At 38.9% G+C, this 17,236-nt stretch overlaps 1 protein-coding gene across 3 annotated transcripts in view; it reads right to left on the bottom strand.

Moving 5' to 3' along the window:
• The window catches only part of zc3h18 (zinc finger CCCH-type containing 18), a 56,644-nt gene that overhangs the window by 17,118 nt on the left and 22,290 nt on the right, over positions 1–17,236 (bottom strand). For 2 of the 3 annotated variants that reach the window (XM_040133014.1, XM_040133015.1), the window contains exons 9-15: positions 11,933–12,115; positions 10,709–10,834; positions 9,038–9,130; positions 8,534–8,812; positions 5,604–5,720; positions 4,519–4,724; positions 3,245–3,459 (exon numbers count right to left, since the gene is read on the bottom strand). In XM_040133014.1, the coding sequence (XP_039988948.1) occupies positions 3,245–3,459; positions 4,519–4,724; positions 5,604–5,720; positions 8,534–8,812; positions 9,038–9,130; positions 10,709–10,834; positions 11,933–12,115 (1,219 nt within the window). The remainder of the gene's footprint in view (positions 1–3,244; positions 3,460–4,518; positions 4,725–5,603; positions 5,721–8,533; positions 8,813–9,037; positions 9,131–10,708; positions 10,835–11,932; positions 12,116–17,236) is intronic. The other variant, XM_040133016.1, reaches the window with a different exon arrangement.

Genomic DNA, 17,236 nt, shown 5'->3' with positions numbered 1-17,236 from the left:
AATTAAGATTCATTATTTTAAATCTAAGGATATGTGGAAATTTACTTTTAACCTATTTTAATACAATTCAAATTGTGATTAGAGGGAATTATTTTCACCAGACATTATGACTGGAGAGATTCAAATTTGTCGGACTTCGACAGATTTTCCAGGTCAAAATCTGGTAATTAGCGGAAAAACAGAAACGTTGTTAGAGACATGAAAGGCATGTTTCATTAAGTACGCCTACTACCAGAGGACAGATCCCTGTTGAGGTTTGTGTGACGTGACCTGATTTGAGATCAGCCTTCAGATGTCTATGAGTGGCAGGTGCTTCCATTTGGTACCACCTTTAGCCGTGCTGTGCTACATATGCACTCCAGTGCCAAGCCAAAATCCTGGTCGATAAATTAAAGGTACTTCCATTTCAGGAGGATTTGATCTTCGTCATTGGGCAAGTAATGAGTGAAGTGCCATAAGTCATCTACCAAAGAAGGCGTGATCCAACAGCAGTGGGCTCTGGCTAGGTAAGGATAAATCTGACACTCCAGAAAGCACACTCCACTTGCACATCTGCAATGACACCCTGGGCTGGAAACACTTGCCTTTAGAGTATGGGGTATGGTTTGTTAACCATGCAGAACATCTGCAAGGGACTAGAATAGCAATATGATCCTCTTGGATACATCTTACTATACACCACCCATGCCAGTGGGTTACTTTACTATTTCTGGGATAAACTTTCTGTGGCACAGCTTCAGCAATGGCTGGAAGTCTCACCTCAGAAGATCAGCCCTACAACAGCTGGAAGGGACAGCTTGAGACTACTGCAGAGAATCGCCATGGGGTGGCAGGAAATGGCAGCAACCTAACTGCTAAAGACTATCGCAAAGCTGAGAGCCACGTTATTAACAGGATAGAGTGAGTGTTTTTTTCCTGATGAGCTGCAGCTCCTTAAGATAGGAAAGCCTATCCCCACTAACAGTAGACTGTGTGCCCTGTCTCTAGAGCTGGAAAAATCAGGAAAACTCATCAGAGTTGGTTGGAGACTGAGACATTCCATGGATTTAGAACCAAATGCAGTGCACCCTGTTGTCTTGGATCCAAACCACACATTTGCCAAGTTGCTGATACAGGAGTATAACAGGCAGTTATGTCATCCTGGGCTGGAGAGACTATTCGCAGATATGTTCCGGGTATTATAGATACTATGCTGAAGGGAAGTCATTCATCATTATCAGTACAATTGCCTTGACTGTGGACGAGGGAAAGCAAAGCCTGCCGCCCCCACGATGGCTGATCTGCCGGAAGCAGATCTTTGTCTTTTCAAGTCGACTTTCTATTCAAGTGGAACAGACTGTTTTGGACAATTGTTAAATTGTTAAAATAGGACAGCACACTGCACACTGAAAAGAGGTGGGGCAAAATTTTCAATGTGAACTAGGGCTGTACATTTTGACATCCTGACTCACATTGATGTCAACTCTTCTCATGGCCATAAGGAGATTCATTGCCCACCAGGGTGCATCTTCTGAGATGGGCACTAATTTCCATGTGGTAAGAAAGGACCTACAGAAGGCTACCACTGAATTGTCCCCAAACTTGCAACAGATCCTTGCCAAGTAGAAGACTGGATTCAAGTTTAATCCTCCTGTTGCCCCACACTTTAGTGGCATGTGGGGAAGAGAAATCTGTCTTTCAAGACAGCTTTTGATACCACCATCAGTACCAAGTCCTTACCTGAGGAAGTTCTCGGGACTGTCCTTATTGAAGTGGGGGGTATCTGATGTCGCTGAACCTGACCCTTTGACAGTCAGCCTTTTGCTGATAGGGCGGCAAGACGGATCACTGACCTTCTGAACAGACGGTGCTGGCACCACTTCCAAGTCCTAGCAGAACATTTCTGGTCAAGATTCATCAGAGAGTATCTTAAACAGAAGTGGAATGTTGCACAGACTGATGAATCCAAAATTTCCAAGAGCACTTTGGCCAAAGGCACATTTCACCAAAGTACACCAGAGTTCAGATAGTCAGATCTGCCAATGTGCAGATCAATGGCAAGGTCTACACCAGACCAAGGCTGGCAAGGATGGTAGTTCTTCCTTCCTTTCCTGAAGGAACAGGAGACAGTAAATCAACCCCAGACATGCCAACCTAAAAGTGTTTCTATGAAGCAATTTCTTTTGGGGGCGGCTGTTAGAAAGGCTTCAGAATTAATGGGACTATGGGAATGAATAGTTCAGGAGTTATTTATCTTTAGTCATTCTGTAATTGTTTTAAATAGTAGTTTTATAGGAGTTCTTACTTTAGTTGTACTGTAGTGTTATCTGATTCCTGATACCTCTATATGAATATTAAGTGTCACAAAAGCACAACCTAATGGCAGGCTAATTTAATACACCTCATGGGCAACAGAGAGGAATCAGGCTCATCATTTGGAATGTGGCTGTTTTAAGAGATAAATTAATTTGGTGTTGTGTGTTTCAGACCTACTGTAAGTAGTTTCCTGTTTGTCGTTCTTTGGAGAGTTCATTTATTTGTCATGTACATAAAATATTATCCATTTTACCAGGATTAGATATGGCCCTATGTATATATGGTAACTATCATGCCACGTTAGTTTTCCTCTTTCTTGTATTTTTTGTTGTACACTGATATTTACTTAACATTGTAGACACTCAAAGTACATTCCTGTTTTAGGATGGCTTAAGTCTCCAATTACTCCGGCAAAAGCCACCAGATGTTAATCTCCTTTACCATAGCATAAGTATTTGTTAACCTCATTAAATTCAGAATGAGTCATTTCAGTCAGCGCTTTCATATTGCTTTCCCTTGTTTCTGTAGAACCTCACGCACACGCACGCACGCACGCACGCACGCACGCACGCACACACACACACACACACACACACACACACACACACACACACACACACACAGAGCTATCTATCCTCTTCACCAACCAAGCATCAAGAAAGGGGACAGAACAATTATCAGAGTCCCCAGTCTTGTGTCCTGACTGACACACAGTGGCGAGCATCAAATATCCACCAGCTTACAATAAAAACTTGGTTCCTCACGTACATCTGTTGAGTGTTAAAGTGTCAGTTCATGTCTTTTACAAGCTTATCTAGAATATTTCAAGTCCATGGCACATAAAAAGCTATCTGCAAGTCTTGATGCTAATACTGGTAAATGAGAAAATATGTTTTTTGTGATTTGGGTGAACGAACCCTTTAAAAATGGAAGGAGGAGACACAGCTACCTTGTTGAGGAGGGTGAGTTTGATGTCTTTGTGGGAACCTGAACCTCCATAGCTTCCAGGAGGGCCCATGGTGCCAGTTGGGGGATGTATAGGGTGGCCACCCCTGCTACCAGGCCCTGATCTGGGCATGGCGTTACCTCCTCTAGGTGGGGCACCAGATGGGTCGATCTTCCTGCGATCCTCCCTGAAGGGTTCATCTTTCTTTGATGGTCTCTCTGTGATAAAGATAGGAAAACACTGAAACCGATGAACCAAATAATGCTAATCATCAGTTCCATATTTTTAATTTATTGAAAAATCAATATAATATTCTAAAAAAGGTATTAATTTATAACAATAGAAAGTCAAGCCATTTAAAACTTTTGTTCAGTGCTCTATATTCTCTTTTGTTTGCAATAAATACATAAATTAATAAATATGTAGAAGAAGAACTTGGGAAATATCTGTCTTAAACACACAACCGTGGTACTTAATGAAAAACAAATCTTTAATTTTGCAGATTAAGCATAAAATCTCTTTTATCGCCTCTGCAATGGAGTTATTTAATTTCACCTTGCTTTGAGTTTCTCTTCTCTAATGGAAATATAATTTTCATTCACTAATTGTTTCAAGTGGCTGTTCTGTCTTTTGATTGCTGTTAAGCTACAATCAATGAAACTCAATCTTCCTGCACAGATGTTTTATCTTAAAAGCTCTCTAGCAGCACAATGGGTATAATACCTACCTTTTCTGGTAGGCTTCTACTTTGAAACATTTACAGGAAGTGTTGAGTTTAACTGACAAAAGGTTAAAAGCAATCATTAAAAACACTACAAGGAAAAGACTAATTAATTGGTTAATGAAACTACTACTTGTGTTAAAAAGAGAAACTAAGAGTAGAAGGTGATTATGAAATAACTCTGTACTGACTTGTAAATGGGTGAGATACTTGATTAGTGAAGATATCAAAGACGATTGGCAAGTGGCTATTTGATGACTGGTTATCCTAAATTCACATATACAGTAAAAAGTGGACCAGAGATTATATTTTATTTTATTTTATTGTATCTATTTATTTGTATTTCTTTACTGTCTAGTAATGTTTAATCTCTTTAACTTTTACTTTATTTATCAAGCGAAGCTGGGTATTTGTTTGTGGCGGCTATCGTTTGACCGTTATTTGAATACTGGCGTATATATGAGAATTTATGATTTGTATGTTATGCTGTTTTATATCAGTCTGCCCTATGTGTCCTGTTTGCCTGCTTAATGGGGACTTTGTTGCCGACACTAACCCCTGTTCTTGTCTTTTCCATGTGGAGGCCGGTCCCTTGCAGCTCCTCGCTCCTTGCGGGGGTGATTTTGTGTGGGCGAGCTGGAGCTGGCAGAGGACACTGGGCTGGCTAGGTCAGCATACATGTCATCTGAGTCTGCACTACGCACAGAGCTGCTGCTGGACGATGCTGACGACACCGATGACACGCTGCTCACACTCAGCGATCTGCAGCAAGAGAACAGCTTAACCATGAGGTGCAGATTCTCACAGTCACACAGGGAAGATAACATGGGCACTCCTGACTGAGTTCTGTCATCCCAGTTGTGTATACACAACATGCTCACACACACCACTGCATGCATGTGTATTCGCGCGCGCACACACGCACAGGCACACACACCCACCCAGAATTACCTACTATATATACACACACATTTAAAATACCTTTAATTTTGGATTATTTAGCTTACAGAACTACAGTGACTAAAGACGAATTGAACAGATCAATAAACTACTATTCTGATGGTACCAAAACCTAAAAGCAATTGCATTGTACTTGCCAGCACTGTGAAGGTCAAAATACCCTTACAATGATCCTGTGACATCAGAGGTAGGGTCTCTGCAAGATTCATTAAACTAAAAAAAAAAAAGACCTTTCTGATGCCATATGGTATGACATGAGTCCAATTTTGCTGTTTAAAAAAGTGAAAATGGGCACAACTCTTGAGATTATCAATCTGTATGTCTGTCTTGACTTGATTAAAGTTACATTATGTGCCAACAAGCTTCATGTTCAGTCTTCTTTAAAGTGCAATAGTAATGTCAATCAAAAAAGCTGTGCTGCATTTATCAAGGCATAAGTAGAACAAATTTGTGTAAAAGAGCTACCTGCATGCAGAAATCTGATTTAATTTAACATGCATGTGCACAACTTTATGTAATAAACATTTATAAATCCCACTTCTTCTGCATCATTTTGCTTATTAATAAATCAGGTCCTTTGCATAAATAAATGTAATATGTGGTGACCAACATCTCTTTAAAAATACATTTTTGGCAAACGGCAGTTCTGATGACAATAAGGGTGTTCGCATGGGCAATTACCTGGATTTTCTGGATCTGGATCTGGAGCGTGAGAGGGAGTTGGATGAGGATCTAGATCTGGAGCTAGAACCAGTATAACTGCTACCACTTCCACTAACACTGCCGCTCACAGTCCGCCTGGATGAGAGATAGAGACAAAACTGAGAACACTGCAGGTGACTTTTCATGCTATCAAAAGTGAGTGTACTACCCAGCAACTTGTTCAGCAATTACACACACACATCAGCACAATAAAAAAAAAACAACCCACAAAACAAAAACAAAAATGAGGTTGTAAATGAGTAAATGATAATAAATCTAAATGAGATATTGAATTATGAGGTTAAAAGACTTTTACAAGGCCAATTTTCTCCTAACTCAAATGCCTAACACTCAAAGTCTGACACTCATCAGATTGATTTACTCTCAGGACTGTGGTAAATGTACAAGCTGTGCTTGATTGGCATTTTAGTTTTATTACAACTCTCAGAACAGGTGTGCTTACATCTTTATGATTCCTCAAAGTATAAACTGACTTGTTGGCAAAGCTCTGCCCGACTTCAAACTGAGAGGTCTAACCAGCCTACTGACAAGCCAACTAAAAACACAAGTATGGGTGTGCAGGGTCACGGTCATTTCCTGTCTTTATCGAACTCCAAAGAAGGACCTGTCATGTGCGTCCTTGCAACACTGTGTGTTTTGTGTATCTCCAGACATCAGTAGTGTTTCAGATGATAGGTGGGTAAGAAAACTCCCTGCCCTTTAACTGCTCTTCCTCTCTGGCTGATGTTGCTCTGTCTCTCTCACACTCTCACACAAATACACACACACACACACACACACACTAACTCTCACACACACACACACACACACACACACAAGTACAAAACTCACGGAAGTGCAGTTTTTCCCTAAGCCATCCACCCCCAGACAATATCTATGGTCTTCCCCCAAAATGCACAGCTGTGGGATACACCTGTAGCATTAACTGTGCCACACACAACTCAGACACAAATATGCAAATTTAAATGTGTTAGGAAACACAGTTCTGCTTAATGCAATTTTATCTGTTCATCTACTCTTGACATATTTCTTGCAAAGACAAGCCCGGTAAACAAACCGGAGGTAGGCAGGCCAACATCCTCTCATCCACATCCAAACACCTGAAACTAATACCACAGCACCCAGACAGTTTTCTTGTATGCCTACACTGCACTCACATGACATTGAAAGGAATCATAACCACGTTTTCAATTCAGTGTGATAAGACATAATGAAAACTCTAGATATGATAACATCTGTGACAGGGTCTAGGGATTGATTGCATTCTCTGAAAGCGATCATCTACACCACTAAACTGTAGGAGTTCAAAAAGATTTGAGACAATGATATGGACAATCCATTTCTAGTAATTGACTGTCTGCTTTCAGACTACAATTTCAGATTTTAAAACCCAAGCCTAATCTTATTTTGTGCAGATACAAAAAATTCATGGATAATCTAGATAGAAACACAAACCATGTTTTGTGGCAGTGTATACATCTATACAGTACACATGGTTCTACAAAAAAACAAAACAATGCAAAATATGCTCATAGAAACAAAACAATGGATCTACTGGTTATATAGCTTGTATCCAAGTATGTCAATATTTCTGTTAAATGTAAAATTCAAAGACTAATTCATGAACGGTCCAACATTGATCCTGCTAGTTCCACTCTGTTCTCCAGGCTGGTAATTTTTACACTTGGCCACTTCATGCTTCTTGGGCACATCAGATAATAAAAAAGCCAAGTGCAAATGCAACCAAGACGCAGTGTAAATTAAGTCACATACGTCATCTTTACCCCTTTCAAGTGTAACTACATCAGCAGTTGATCTATTTAAGTAGCCTCTTACAGCATCTTCACCCTGTATGAATGGCAACTGAAGTGACAAAGACTCTATCCACACTATGCTGTTCAACTCTTAAAATGTTGTTTGCATTTGAAAACATGCAAACAACATGCATCCACATCAGCTTTTGCAGATGGTTTCCTTTAACACCTAATCCACATTAAAATACCTGAACAACAAAAAAACGTCCTCCCCCTATTGTTTTCAGCCAGAAAACCACTACAATTCACAGCCAACATCTGGTGAAGAGTCAGACAGACAAAGCCTTTGTGCTATCTGTGATCGCCATACTTTGTTTTGACATAGCAAAAATCTCAATCGTTCATGTTTACATATTGTTCTGTTTCTGTTGTCAGTGATGATTTGGTATTGGTTAAAAAATACTACAGGGAGTCATTCACAGACTGCTGTGCTGCAATGCTGATCAAATCACTATTTTATGATAGTGATTGTGAGTTCGGTGGGCCGAAGCATAGAGAGAAAGATGCATTTTAAACTTAGCAGGGTAATGTGGAGATATTCCAACATTACAATGAAGAAGGCAATTGAGCAATTTCAACCATGTGTTTATTCAGATGACATAGCATGCTCATTTAATGCTCATCTGATTCCTACTCCCCCTAAATCTGTATTGTAATTTTTGAGCTCAAAAACACATAAGTGACAGTGTAAACAAAAGTCTCATATCACAACATGATTTTATTCTGGAATGAGAAAAATGGAAATGAAAAGTAAAAATGGAGCCTGTGATACTGCTGGATGTTTCCACATGGAGGGAAGGCTTCTGGGTGCCTTACTGGGACACTGGAACGGAGCCATATGTTTAACAGGTCACACTGGATTTGAACAGACTAAGAGGAACAAACTTTTTTGTTTTCCTTATTTCTACCATATATAAAATTCCTTTGAAATATAATTTAATCCAACATATTTTCAGCAAAGTCTGAAAAAAGGTCTAGAAGATGATATGAAATGCAATGAATCAATGTATTATCTTTTTTTAAAAGCAACTGTTGGCTCAAAATGAACCAAGGGCTTGAAAGTGAGACACCTACCTCCGGGGAGGATGCTGCTGCCGTTCTTTCCGCCTTCCTTCCCTTGGGTTGGGGGGTTTTCCAGGTTCCCGTGGTGGCAGGGGTCTTCCAGCTCCACTGCTGCTAGCCCCACCAACTGCGCCTCCACCTTCCCGGGGATGGGTGGGAGTCTTGCCTCCCTCTAGCATGGGTTTGGAAGGCCTGCCATGCAGTCCACCAGGTGGAGGAGGACTGGGAGCTTTTTTCATGGGTGGCTTTTCCCTGCGAGGGGGGGGCATTGCACCTGGCTTCAGCGGCATGCTTAGGGAGGAAAAAGACACTTCTTGTTTTTTCAAGCATCTCTAGCACATTCTTTCCGACAGTGACAGAAACAATGTGCTACCAACCAGCATTCCAGCACATGTAATGTTACAGCTAATGATTTATAAATAATAATCAGTAAACAGACATGATGCAATATGATAGTGGAGAATTGATTGATATATTGATTGGTAATGTAAACTGATGTAAGTGCATACGATTTACCCTTTAGTTAACATAGGAGAAAGTTCTGGTTTGTTCTTGGCATTCCTCAGTGCTGTTGGACTCGGAGAGGGAGATGTGGAAAATGATCGAGACCTATAAATGAACCATAAAGTAGTAATAATAAATTAAATAACATTACACAAGTATACAATGGTTTTATAATGCTTTTTTATAACATTCAGAAAAAAACACAACTCAAGAGTTGTGCTTTTATGTGTTCCAAGAATGAGCAACTGAGCAATCGTGAAAATACAGCTCATGTTTGTAGTCAACAAAAATGATGACTGAAGAAAACTGTCCAGTTTTATGTTTTTGTGGTGTGATTTTGTTATATACAACTTGTATTTCAAAGACTCTAGGAAAACAGAGGATAATGTTTAATCTTAAATAAGTAAATAACTAATTTTTTTTGGCCTTGATTCGGCAAATTTCTTGGCACAGCACTGCGCATTTACATATCCAGCAGTTACAGAGCAACATTAGTATTCATTTGGTGGGGTGTTCCAGCCCATCTTGGGAAATGAGGGAAATATCTGGCTCTTTAGCCACTAATCCCCATTATGTTCACCACTTAGTTGTTAACTGTCTGTCTGCCATTTGGTGATGAGCATCATTTGGTGACTAATCTGTGTTTCTATTTTTCACAGAAATACTGCTTACATTCACTAATTGTTTCAATCGTTTCAACTAGTTAGTAGTTTTTCATGTGCTATTAAGTTACTGTCAATGAAACTCACCACTTCCTGCAAGTGTACAAAATTAAAAGCCTACAAGAAGAGGAGGGATTGTGCCCTTTGAGCCACTGGAAAGCTTTTAATGTGAAATATATATGCAGGAAGTGTTGAGTTTTATTGAGTAACTTTATGAAAAAGTTTGACATTTTTGGAAATACTCTTATTTGCTTTCATACCAATAATTAGACAAGGAATTACCTTTATTAAAAGGAGTAGAATAGTACTAAAATATACTTTTGCTAAGGCCTCTCTCTCATATGAGCCTGTTTTAAAAAAAAGGGATGGTGCTCTCTGCAGTTGAGGTAGATAAAGGGCCTAACCACAAGTTGAGAATTTACAGTATGGTTTCTTGCAGTCTTAATGCCAAGTTAGTTACAGCATTTAGACCCCTGAGAAACTGTATGCATTAAACAGACAAGATATAGCATCTCCTGGCGCTAGTTCATACTTAATGGACAAATATGAGAGTCATTTCAATCTTCTCATCAAACTCTTGGTGAGAAAGAAGAGAAGCAAATATTCCAAACTGTCAAACTTTTCCTCTACGTGATTACTCACCTAAGGCCATTAAACATAAAATGCAATAATTTACAAAAACTGTAAGAACGACAACATATCCATGTCACTGTTCCAATGTCATTGAAGAGGTTAACACATTTTTCATGAAAGTTATACTATAAACTGTTCTCCTTTTCACAGTATATGTATGTATCCCACAAGATATGGAAAACAGCCATGTAGAGGCTAAAAACACATTTTAACACATTTTATTTTCTGTTAAGTCCCACAAAAGTGGGCTTTCTGGAAGTACTTAAAAAAACTATATAAAAATGTCTTTAGGTTAAAGGGAAGTAAACCAAAGACTGTATAACTTTGTTTATTTGCGTTGATGCAAAGGAGTTTTGAGATACACACAGACACAAACAGTTTTGTGTACCTGGAGCGGCTGCCACTGAAGGAGCTGCGCTGGGAGGAGTGGCTGGAGTAGGAGCTGAACGAGGAGGAGTGGCTGTGGGAACGAGAGGACCCAGAGCCTGTGTATGATGAAGAGTGAGACGAAGACCTGCAAAAAAAAAAAAAAAAACACACACACACACACACACAAAGAATAATCAAACACTGCATTTTTGTCTGTCCCTACCCTCAACGCACAAATGAAGACCAACCAAAGACGTAACCATTTTTCTTCAATTATGTAACCTTGCAACAGCGGTTCCATTTCCAGATCATTTATGCGTTTGAAGTTCCTCTATATATAATGTAGATGAATATATAAAAGGGGGTACAAATCAGTTTACTTGTCATAAGGGGCACTACTCAGCCTATGGAAACAGTTTTAAATGTTTTCTGTGGGTCTGGAGGAGCTTTCTCAAGTCACCCCTCTCCTGCATCCAGCCAAATGACCTCTCACCCCTCCCCCTCTCTCACCCTCACTTCCAAGCCACGGAGAGCAACTAGGACTAGACAAACTGAGATAGAGTGAGAGCAACTTGAGTAATAAAGTTAAAAACACTGATACATGACTGATAGATGCATTTAGAGGACCACTCTGGATTTGGGGTGTTCATGTGTACCTGGCCAAATTGGTCTTCAAAGACACACCACAATGGACCCTGCTAGGTGTTCTTGGAAGAAGGGTAGGTAATAAAAGCCACGTGAAAATTGACTTCTTAATACTTCTTTACAAAGACTCAGAAAAACCTACTTGTAATACGAGTTCTGGACGTTGAAATCTTTTCTGCATATTCATATTGCTACGGGTTTGAGTTTAAATGGAGATTCCAACCGTTGTCACTTAGTGTAACTCTGATTAAGACTGGTGTATACAGGTAATGTTTGGTCTTATTTTACAGGATAAATCATGATGGTTATGGGGAAACTAGTCTGACAATTATATCAAAGCGTGGAACATATTTAAAAATGTAATAATCAGGTTATCTTATGAAAGACATGTATCTACTCTAACACTCAACAAAGAGGTTCTGCTCCGTGTAGATAACCAACACGTCATTTTATGTTAAATTCACCTTTATCAGGAAGAAGGTAATCAGTCAAGATACTTGTCCACAGCAGGATAATATGAATACTGCTTGTTTTTGGAGAAAAATATTTCCCCATCATCATGACACATGACATCACGACTTGAAAGAGAAGTTCCTACCTGGAGGAGTTGGACAGAGAGATGGAAGAGCCTGAGGGCCGATGGCGCCGGCGACCTCGTGGTGGAGAGCCCAATCCGGGGCGTCTCCTGGGGGATTTGGACCGACGCCACGGGTCCTTCCACTCATCTGGTCGCCTAATTAATGGAACAACCTCCTTCTTTGAGGGAGGTTCCATCAGCCTGCTGAAAAGATAAAAAAAATTTTTTTTTAACTATTACTTGTAAGAGATTTCTTGATAAATTATCTATTGTTTTTATTTAGTCTTTCTTTAAATATTTCTTCTCTGACAAAAATGTGTAAACTTAAAACCTACCAATCCGTGGGAGGAGTTTTCATGACAGTGGAGCAATTAAACATGGAATTTTTGAAAAACTCGATGTGAGAATGAATCATTTCTGATTAAAATCTCAAACTATGAATTCTGAATATAGGCTTCAAAAAAAAAAAAAAAAAAAAAATCAGACTTTTCCTTCTTGACTAAACTGTGGGACTGAAGCCTGGTAGCCTTATTTTTTTTTCCCACAGTTATATTGCTGCTATAGCTTCACCCCTGTCATATAAGTATTTTCACACAGCAGCTGGACAGTTTGGTAGATGCAGACACTTTGACCACTGGAGTTATAGAGCAGGCTGTGCCAGAGTGAACGAGTGACAGAGTACTGTTTGACTCTGGCAACACTGAAACTGGCTCTTGATGAACATATATAGACATTCTGCTGCAATTACCTAATTTCCCCCATCACTGACATCCCATCTAGCTTATTATCTAACAGATCTTGATCTTTTCACAGCTTTCTGCAATCTTGACGCAGCTTCATTTTCTACTTGTCACATTTTCTTACTATGACCACAATCACAAAACATAATCCATAACATTCAAGTCTTATGCATTTAATTTCATGATCACTTCTTAACATGACAGAAGTACACCAGCTGGTATGCTGAGGTGACAAGTAAAACACTCTACTCACCTCAGACCTTGACCTCTCCTCAGTTCTAGTTCTGCTTGATCTGAGCACCACATTTGAAACCACTGACCACAAAATTCTGTTGCTTCATCTTGAGTACAGCATTGTCATCACTAGCAATGGGCTTCAGTGGTTTCATTCATATTTGCTGTTCACAAAACATACTGTTTTTTGATTGACCTTGTCCTGATTTTCACTAGCAATCTCACTTCATATACTCCCAGTTAATAACTTCCTTCATTAACTGAATGTAAATTTCCATTTTTTGCAGATGACACCCAGATGTATATTCCCATCCTGCCTGGGGAGACAGACTATCTTCACAGACAGCCATTGTTTGACTACACTTACAGCTCAGTATATAAGTACTTGGAAAGTGACACAATTTTTGTAATTTTGCCTCTGTACACTACCACGTTTGATTTGAAACTGAGCCATCAAGATGTGATTGAAGTGTAGTCTTTCAACTTTAATTCACGGGGTTAAACAAAAATATCACATTAACTGTTTAGGAATTACAGCCATTTTTATGCATAGTACCTCGTTTTTGGAGGCTCAAAAGTAATGGGCAAATCAAACGAATTATACATATCAGGATTATTTTTAATACTTGGATAAAAATCCTTGGTAGTTAATTACTGCCTGAAGTCCGGAACCCAAATGCTGAGTTTACTCACTTGAGATGCTTTGCCAGGCCTTTACTGCAGCCGCCATCAGTTGCTGCTTGTTTATGGGTCTTTCTGCCATAAGTTTTGTCCTCAATTGATGAAACGCATGCTCAGATGGGTTGAGGTCAGGTGTCTGAATTGGCTATTGAAGAATATTCAATTTCTTTGCCCTGAGAAGCTCTTGGGTTGCTTCCATATTATGTTTTGGGTCATCATCCATCCATTGAGTGTTACCAGTGGTTTGCACCTTGTGGTAAACTCTAAACTTACGTTCATCAAGGCATCTCTTGATTGTAGACTCTGACAATGATATGCCTACCTCCTCAAGAGTTTTCTTGACCTGGCTAAGTGTTGTGAAGGGTTTGCTTCACCAGGGAAAGAATTCTGCGATCATCCACTTTAGTTCTCTTCTGTTGTCTTCCAGGCCTTTTGGTGTTCCTGAGCTCGCCAGTGGATTCCTTCTTTTTAAGAATGTACCAAATTGTTGATTTGGCCACCCCTAAAGTTTCTTCCATCTTTCTAATAGGTTTGTTTGTTTGTTCAGCCTAATGATGGCCTCCTTCAAATGCATCATCACCTCTTCGGACCGCGTATTAAGCGTTCCCATGAAAAGCTACCAAATGTAAATTTCAACACTTGGCATTAACTCCACACCTTTTATCAGCTTAATTTGTCATGGAATAACGAGGGAACAGACCACACCTGGCCATGAAACTGATTGTCAGTCAATTATCCAATTACTTTTGAGCCTCTGAAAATGAGGTATTATGTATAAAAATGGCCATAATAACAAAATGGTTAATGCAATATTTTTGTGTAACCCATTAAAATAAAGCTGAAAGTCTACACTTTAATCACATCTTGATTCGTTCTTTTCAATTCCATTGTGGTGGTATACAGAGGCAAAATTCTGAAAATTGTGTCAATGTTCAAATCAAGTCAGCTATCAAGCCACCAGATGCTTGGGGTATCTTCTGAATTCCAATCACAAAGTTTTGTGCTATGATGTTGAAAATCTGGAGAGATCAATGCATCTAAGGTGTTTTTCCAACATCACAACTGCAAAGCAGGAATGGGTATTGGGGATAAAAAGCCCTATTGCAGTATATGTAATTTCACATATATGTAATTTCCCAATAGTGATATACAGTATCTCTTGAAATTGTAATCTTCTGTAAAATCATCAAGTCATAACTACTGTTATGGTCGCATGGTTGTCAATAACCTATTGAGTTGGTTATCTCACATGAGCTTGTAACACTATGTATACACAGAAGGAGTTTCATGACCAACACCGTAGCAGAGCAGCTCTGTTGCCCTGTGTGTGTTACACAGGATGCCTCATGGCATTTATTAATTTTCAGGTCACCTGCCTTTTGGAAGCACTCAGAGCCCAATACACAGTCACTGTAGTTACATGCATAAAATGCAAGAAAATAGACTCAAAGCTTAAAAAAAAAAAAAAAAAAAAAAAAAAGAAATCACTTCAGGCTGCGTTTATGTGCACATAGCGTGAGTAAGACGTGAGCCATTACACAGCCTGTGTAGACAGCTGGATTGATAATCATTGTGGTAATTATTGTAACCCTCACCACCTATCTCTGGCTAGAGATTTGAGCTCTTGTCGTCAACCGTCACTGTGACTGGTTCAGAACAATGAGACAGAGATGTGACTGGCTGACTTACTGCAAACTCGGATCAACACTGACCGAGCAATTTATCAGGAATGCCTTCACACCTGCTTATTCATACAATTATCCGATCATCATGTTGCAGCAGTGCAATGTATAAAATCATGCAGATACAGGTTGAGGTCTTCAGTTAATGTTCACATCAATCATCAATATGAGAAAAATGTGTTATCAGTGACTTTGACCGTGGCATGATTGTTGTTGCCAGATGGGTTGGTTTGATGATTTCTGAAACTGCTGATCTCTTGGGATTTCCAAGCACAGCAGTGTATAGACTTAACTCTGAATGGTTAAAAAAAAAAAAAAAAAAAAACATCAAGTGAGCATCAGTTCTGTGGATGAGAGAGGCTAGAGGAGAATGGCAAGACTGGTTCAAGCTGACAGAAAGGCTAGGTTTACGCGGATAACCACTCAATGTTTAGCACTGCTGTCTCATAACTCAGAGGATTTGGGTTCGATCCCAGCTCTGGGTAGCAGTCTACACATATGCTCCTGATAACACTGTTCTAATAATTGAAGTTGACTGATGGGACACAAATTCCTGCTTTCACAAGATTGCTTTTGGTACCTTATTTGTATGCTGCTTTGGACAAAATTGTCTGCTAAACGAATTAATGAAATTAATGAATTTAAATTATCTTTTATTATCACTTAATCAGCCAATTATTTTTTTAGATTAATTTGAATTGTTTGGTTTATAGAAAGGCAGGAAAAAACTGAAAAATGCCCCTTCCCCAGAGCCCTAGGTGATGTCTTAGAAATTGCTTGGAACTATTTAATTTTTGGCATTTTTGCCTTAAAAAAATTATATTTATTAATGATCAAAATTCATACATTTTCTGTCAACTAATTTACAGAGGAACCTTTTCAGCTCTAATTATCCTACATTATGTATCATCATATCACTAGTAATAACCTTCTTACATGATACATCAAAGACAAATATGGGAACTAATTTGAGATGAAAGATTGGATAATTCACAGCTACGATATTTGCCATCAATGTGCATGGGATTTTCCCCAGTAACAAGATGTTTATTTTTGTGAAAAAAGACAGTAAGATTAAATTGTTTATCTCTTTAAGTGTGTGTGTAAATATCTGTCAGAGGAAATGAGTGAGATTAGTGGATATTCCCACTGTGAATGAAACTGTCCTGTGTTAAAGATACTGACTGCTTAAAATGCTTAAAGGAGTCCTATCTCTGTATCAGTTACTGCCTGGTGAAGGCATAGGCTAGGCATTTTAACTGGTATGAGGACTGTGTTTTGGTTTAATATTACAATAGAACATGCTTCTGAACAATGTGCTGCATGAACTGTCTGAAGCTAGTATCACTTGTAACAAGGAAGGGTTAAGATATATATAAATCCGTAACAGGGACCCATACTCGGAATTATATGACCACTTGCTCAACCAAAATGAATCAATGGGCATTCATTAATGTGTACATACATCATGCTAGTGCATAAAAGGTACATATCCTCCAGTGTATGAGAAATTCCGCAGCTATGATGTAAGAGCAAACAAGTGACATTGTCAGAGAACTACTCATTGAGCTAAAAATAGAATCAAAACATAGGAGCTATTTTTTACTCTTAAATATTTATTTTTAGCAACACAATGTTTCCTTTGAGGAAGGAATGAAAAAAAGGACGTTGGGCAAATGAACAGTAAAGCCAACAGATTACAATAGAAGGTAATAGGATGTTTGCAGACCTAACCTAACATCACTGTTTATTATTTAATATAAAACAGGTATTTAAAAATAAAACTAGGTCAAAACCTAGTATATGGCTGGACTGTGTATGGTCAATGTGCGAAATTGAGGACATAGTTGAAAACTCATGTGGAACCGTTGTAAACAACTACTTTCAATGGATATTAGCTAAAGCCTGTTCAAAATGTTGTTAAATGTTGCTCAATGACGTAATATGTTAATTAGCATATTCATGATATTATTGTGTTATATTCGCAT

The sequence above is a fragment of the Xiphias gladius genome, chromosome 8, assembly GCF_016859285.1.
Source record: "Xiphias gladius isolate SHS-SW01 ecotype Sanya breed wild chromosome 8, ASM1685928v1, whole genome shotgun sequence".
In the NCBI taxonomy this organism is placed as follows: Eukaryota; Metazoa; Chordata; class Actinopteri; order Istiophoriformes; family Xiphiidae; genus Xiphias; species Xiphias gladius.
The sequence above is the reverse complement of the archived record's forward strand: the minus strand, read 5'-3'. Positions and strand labels throughout refer to the sequence as shown.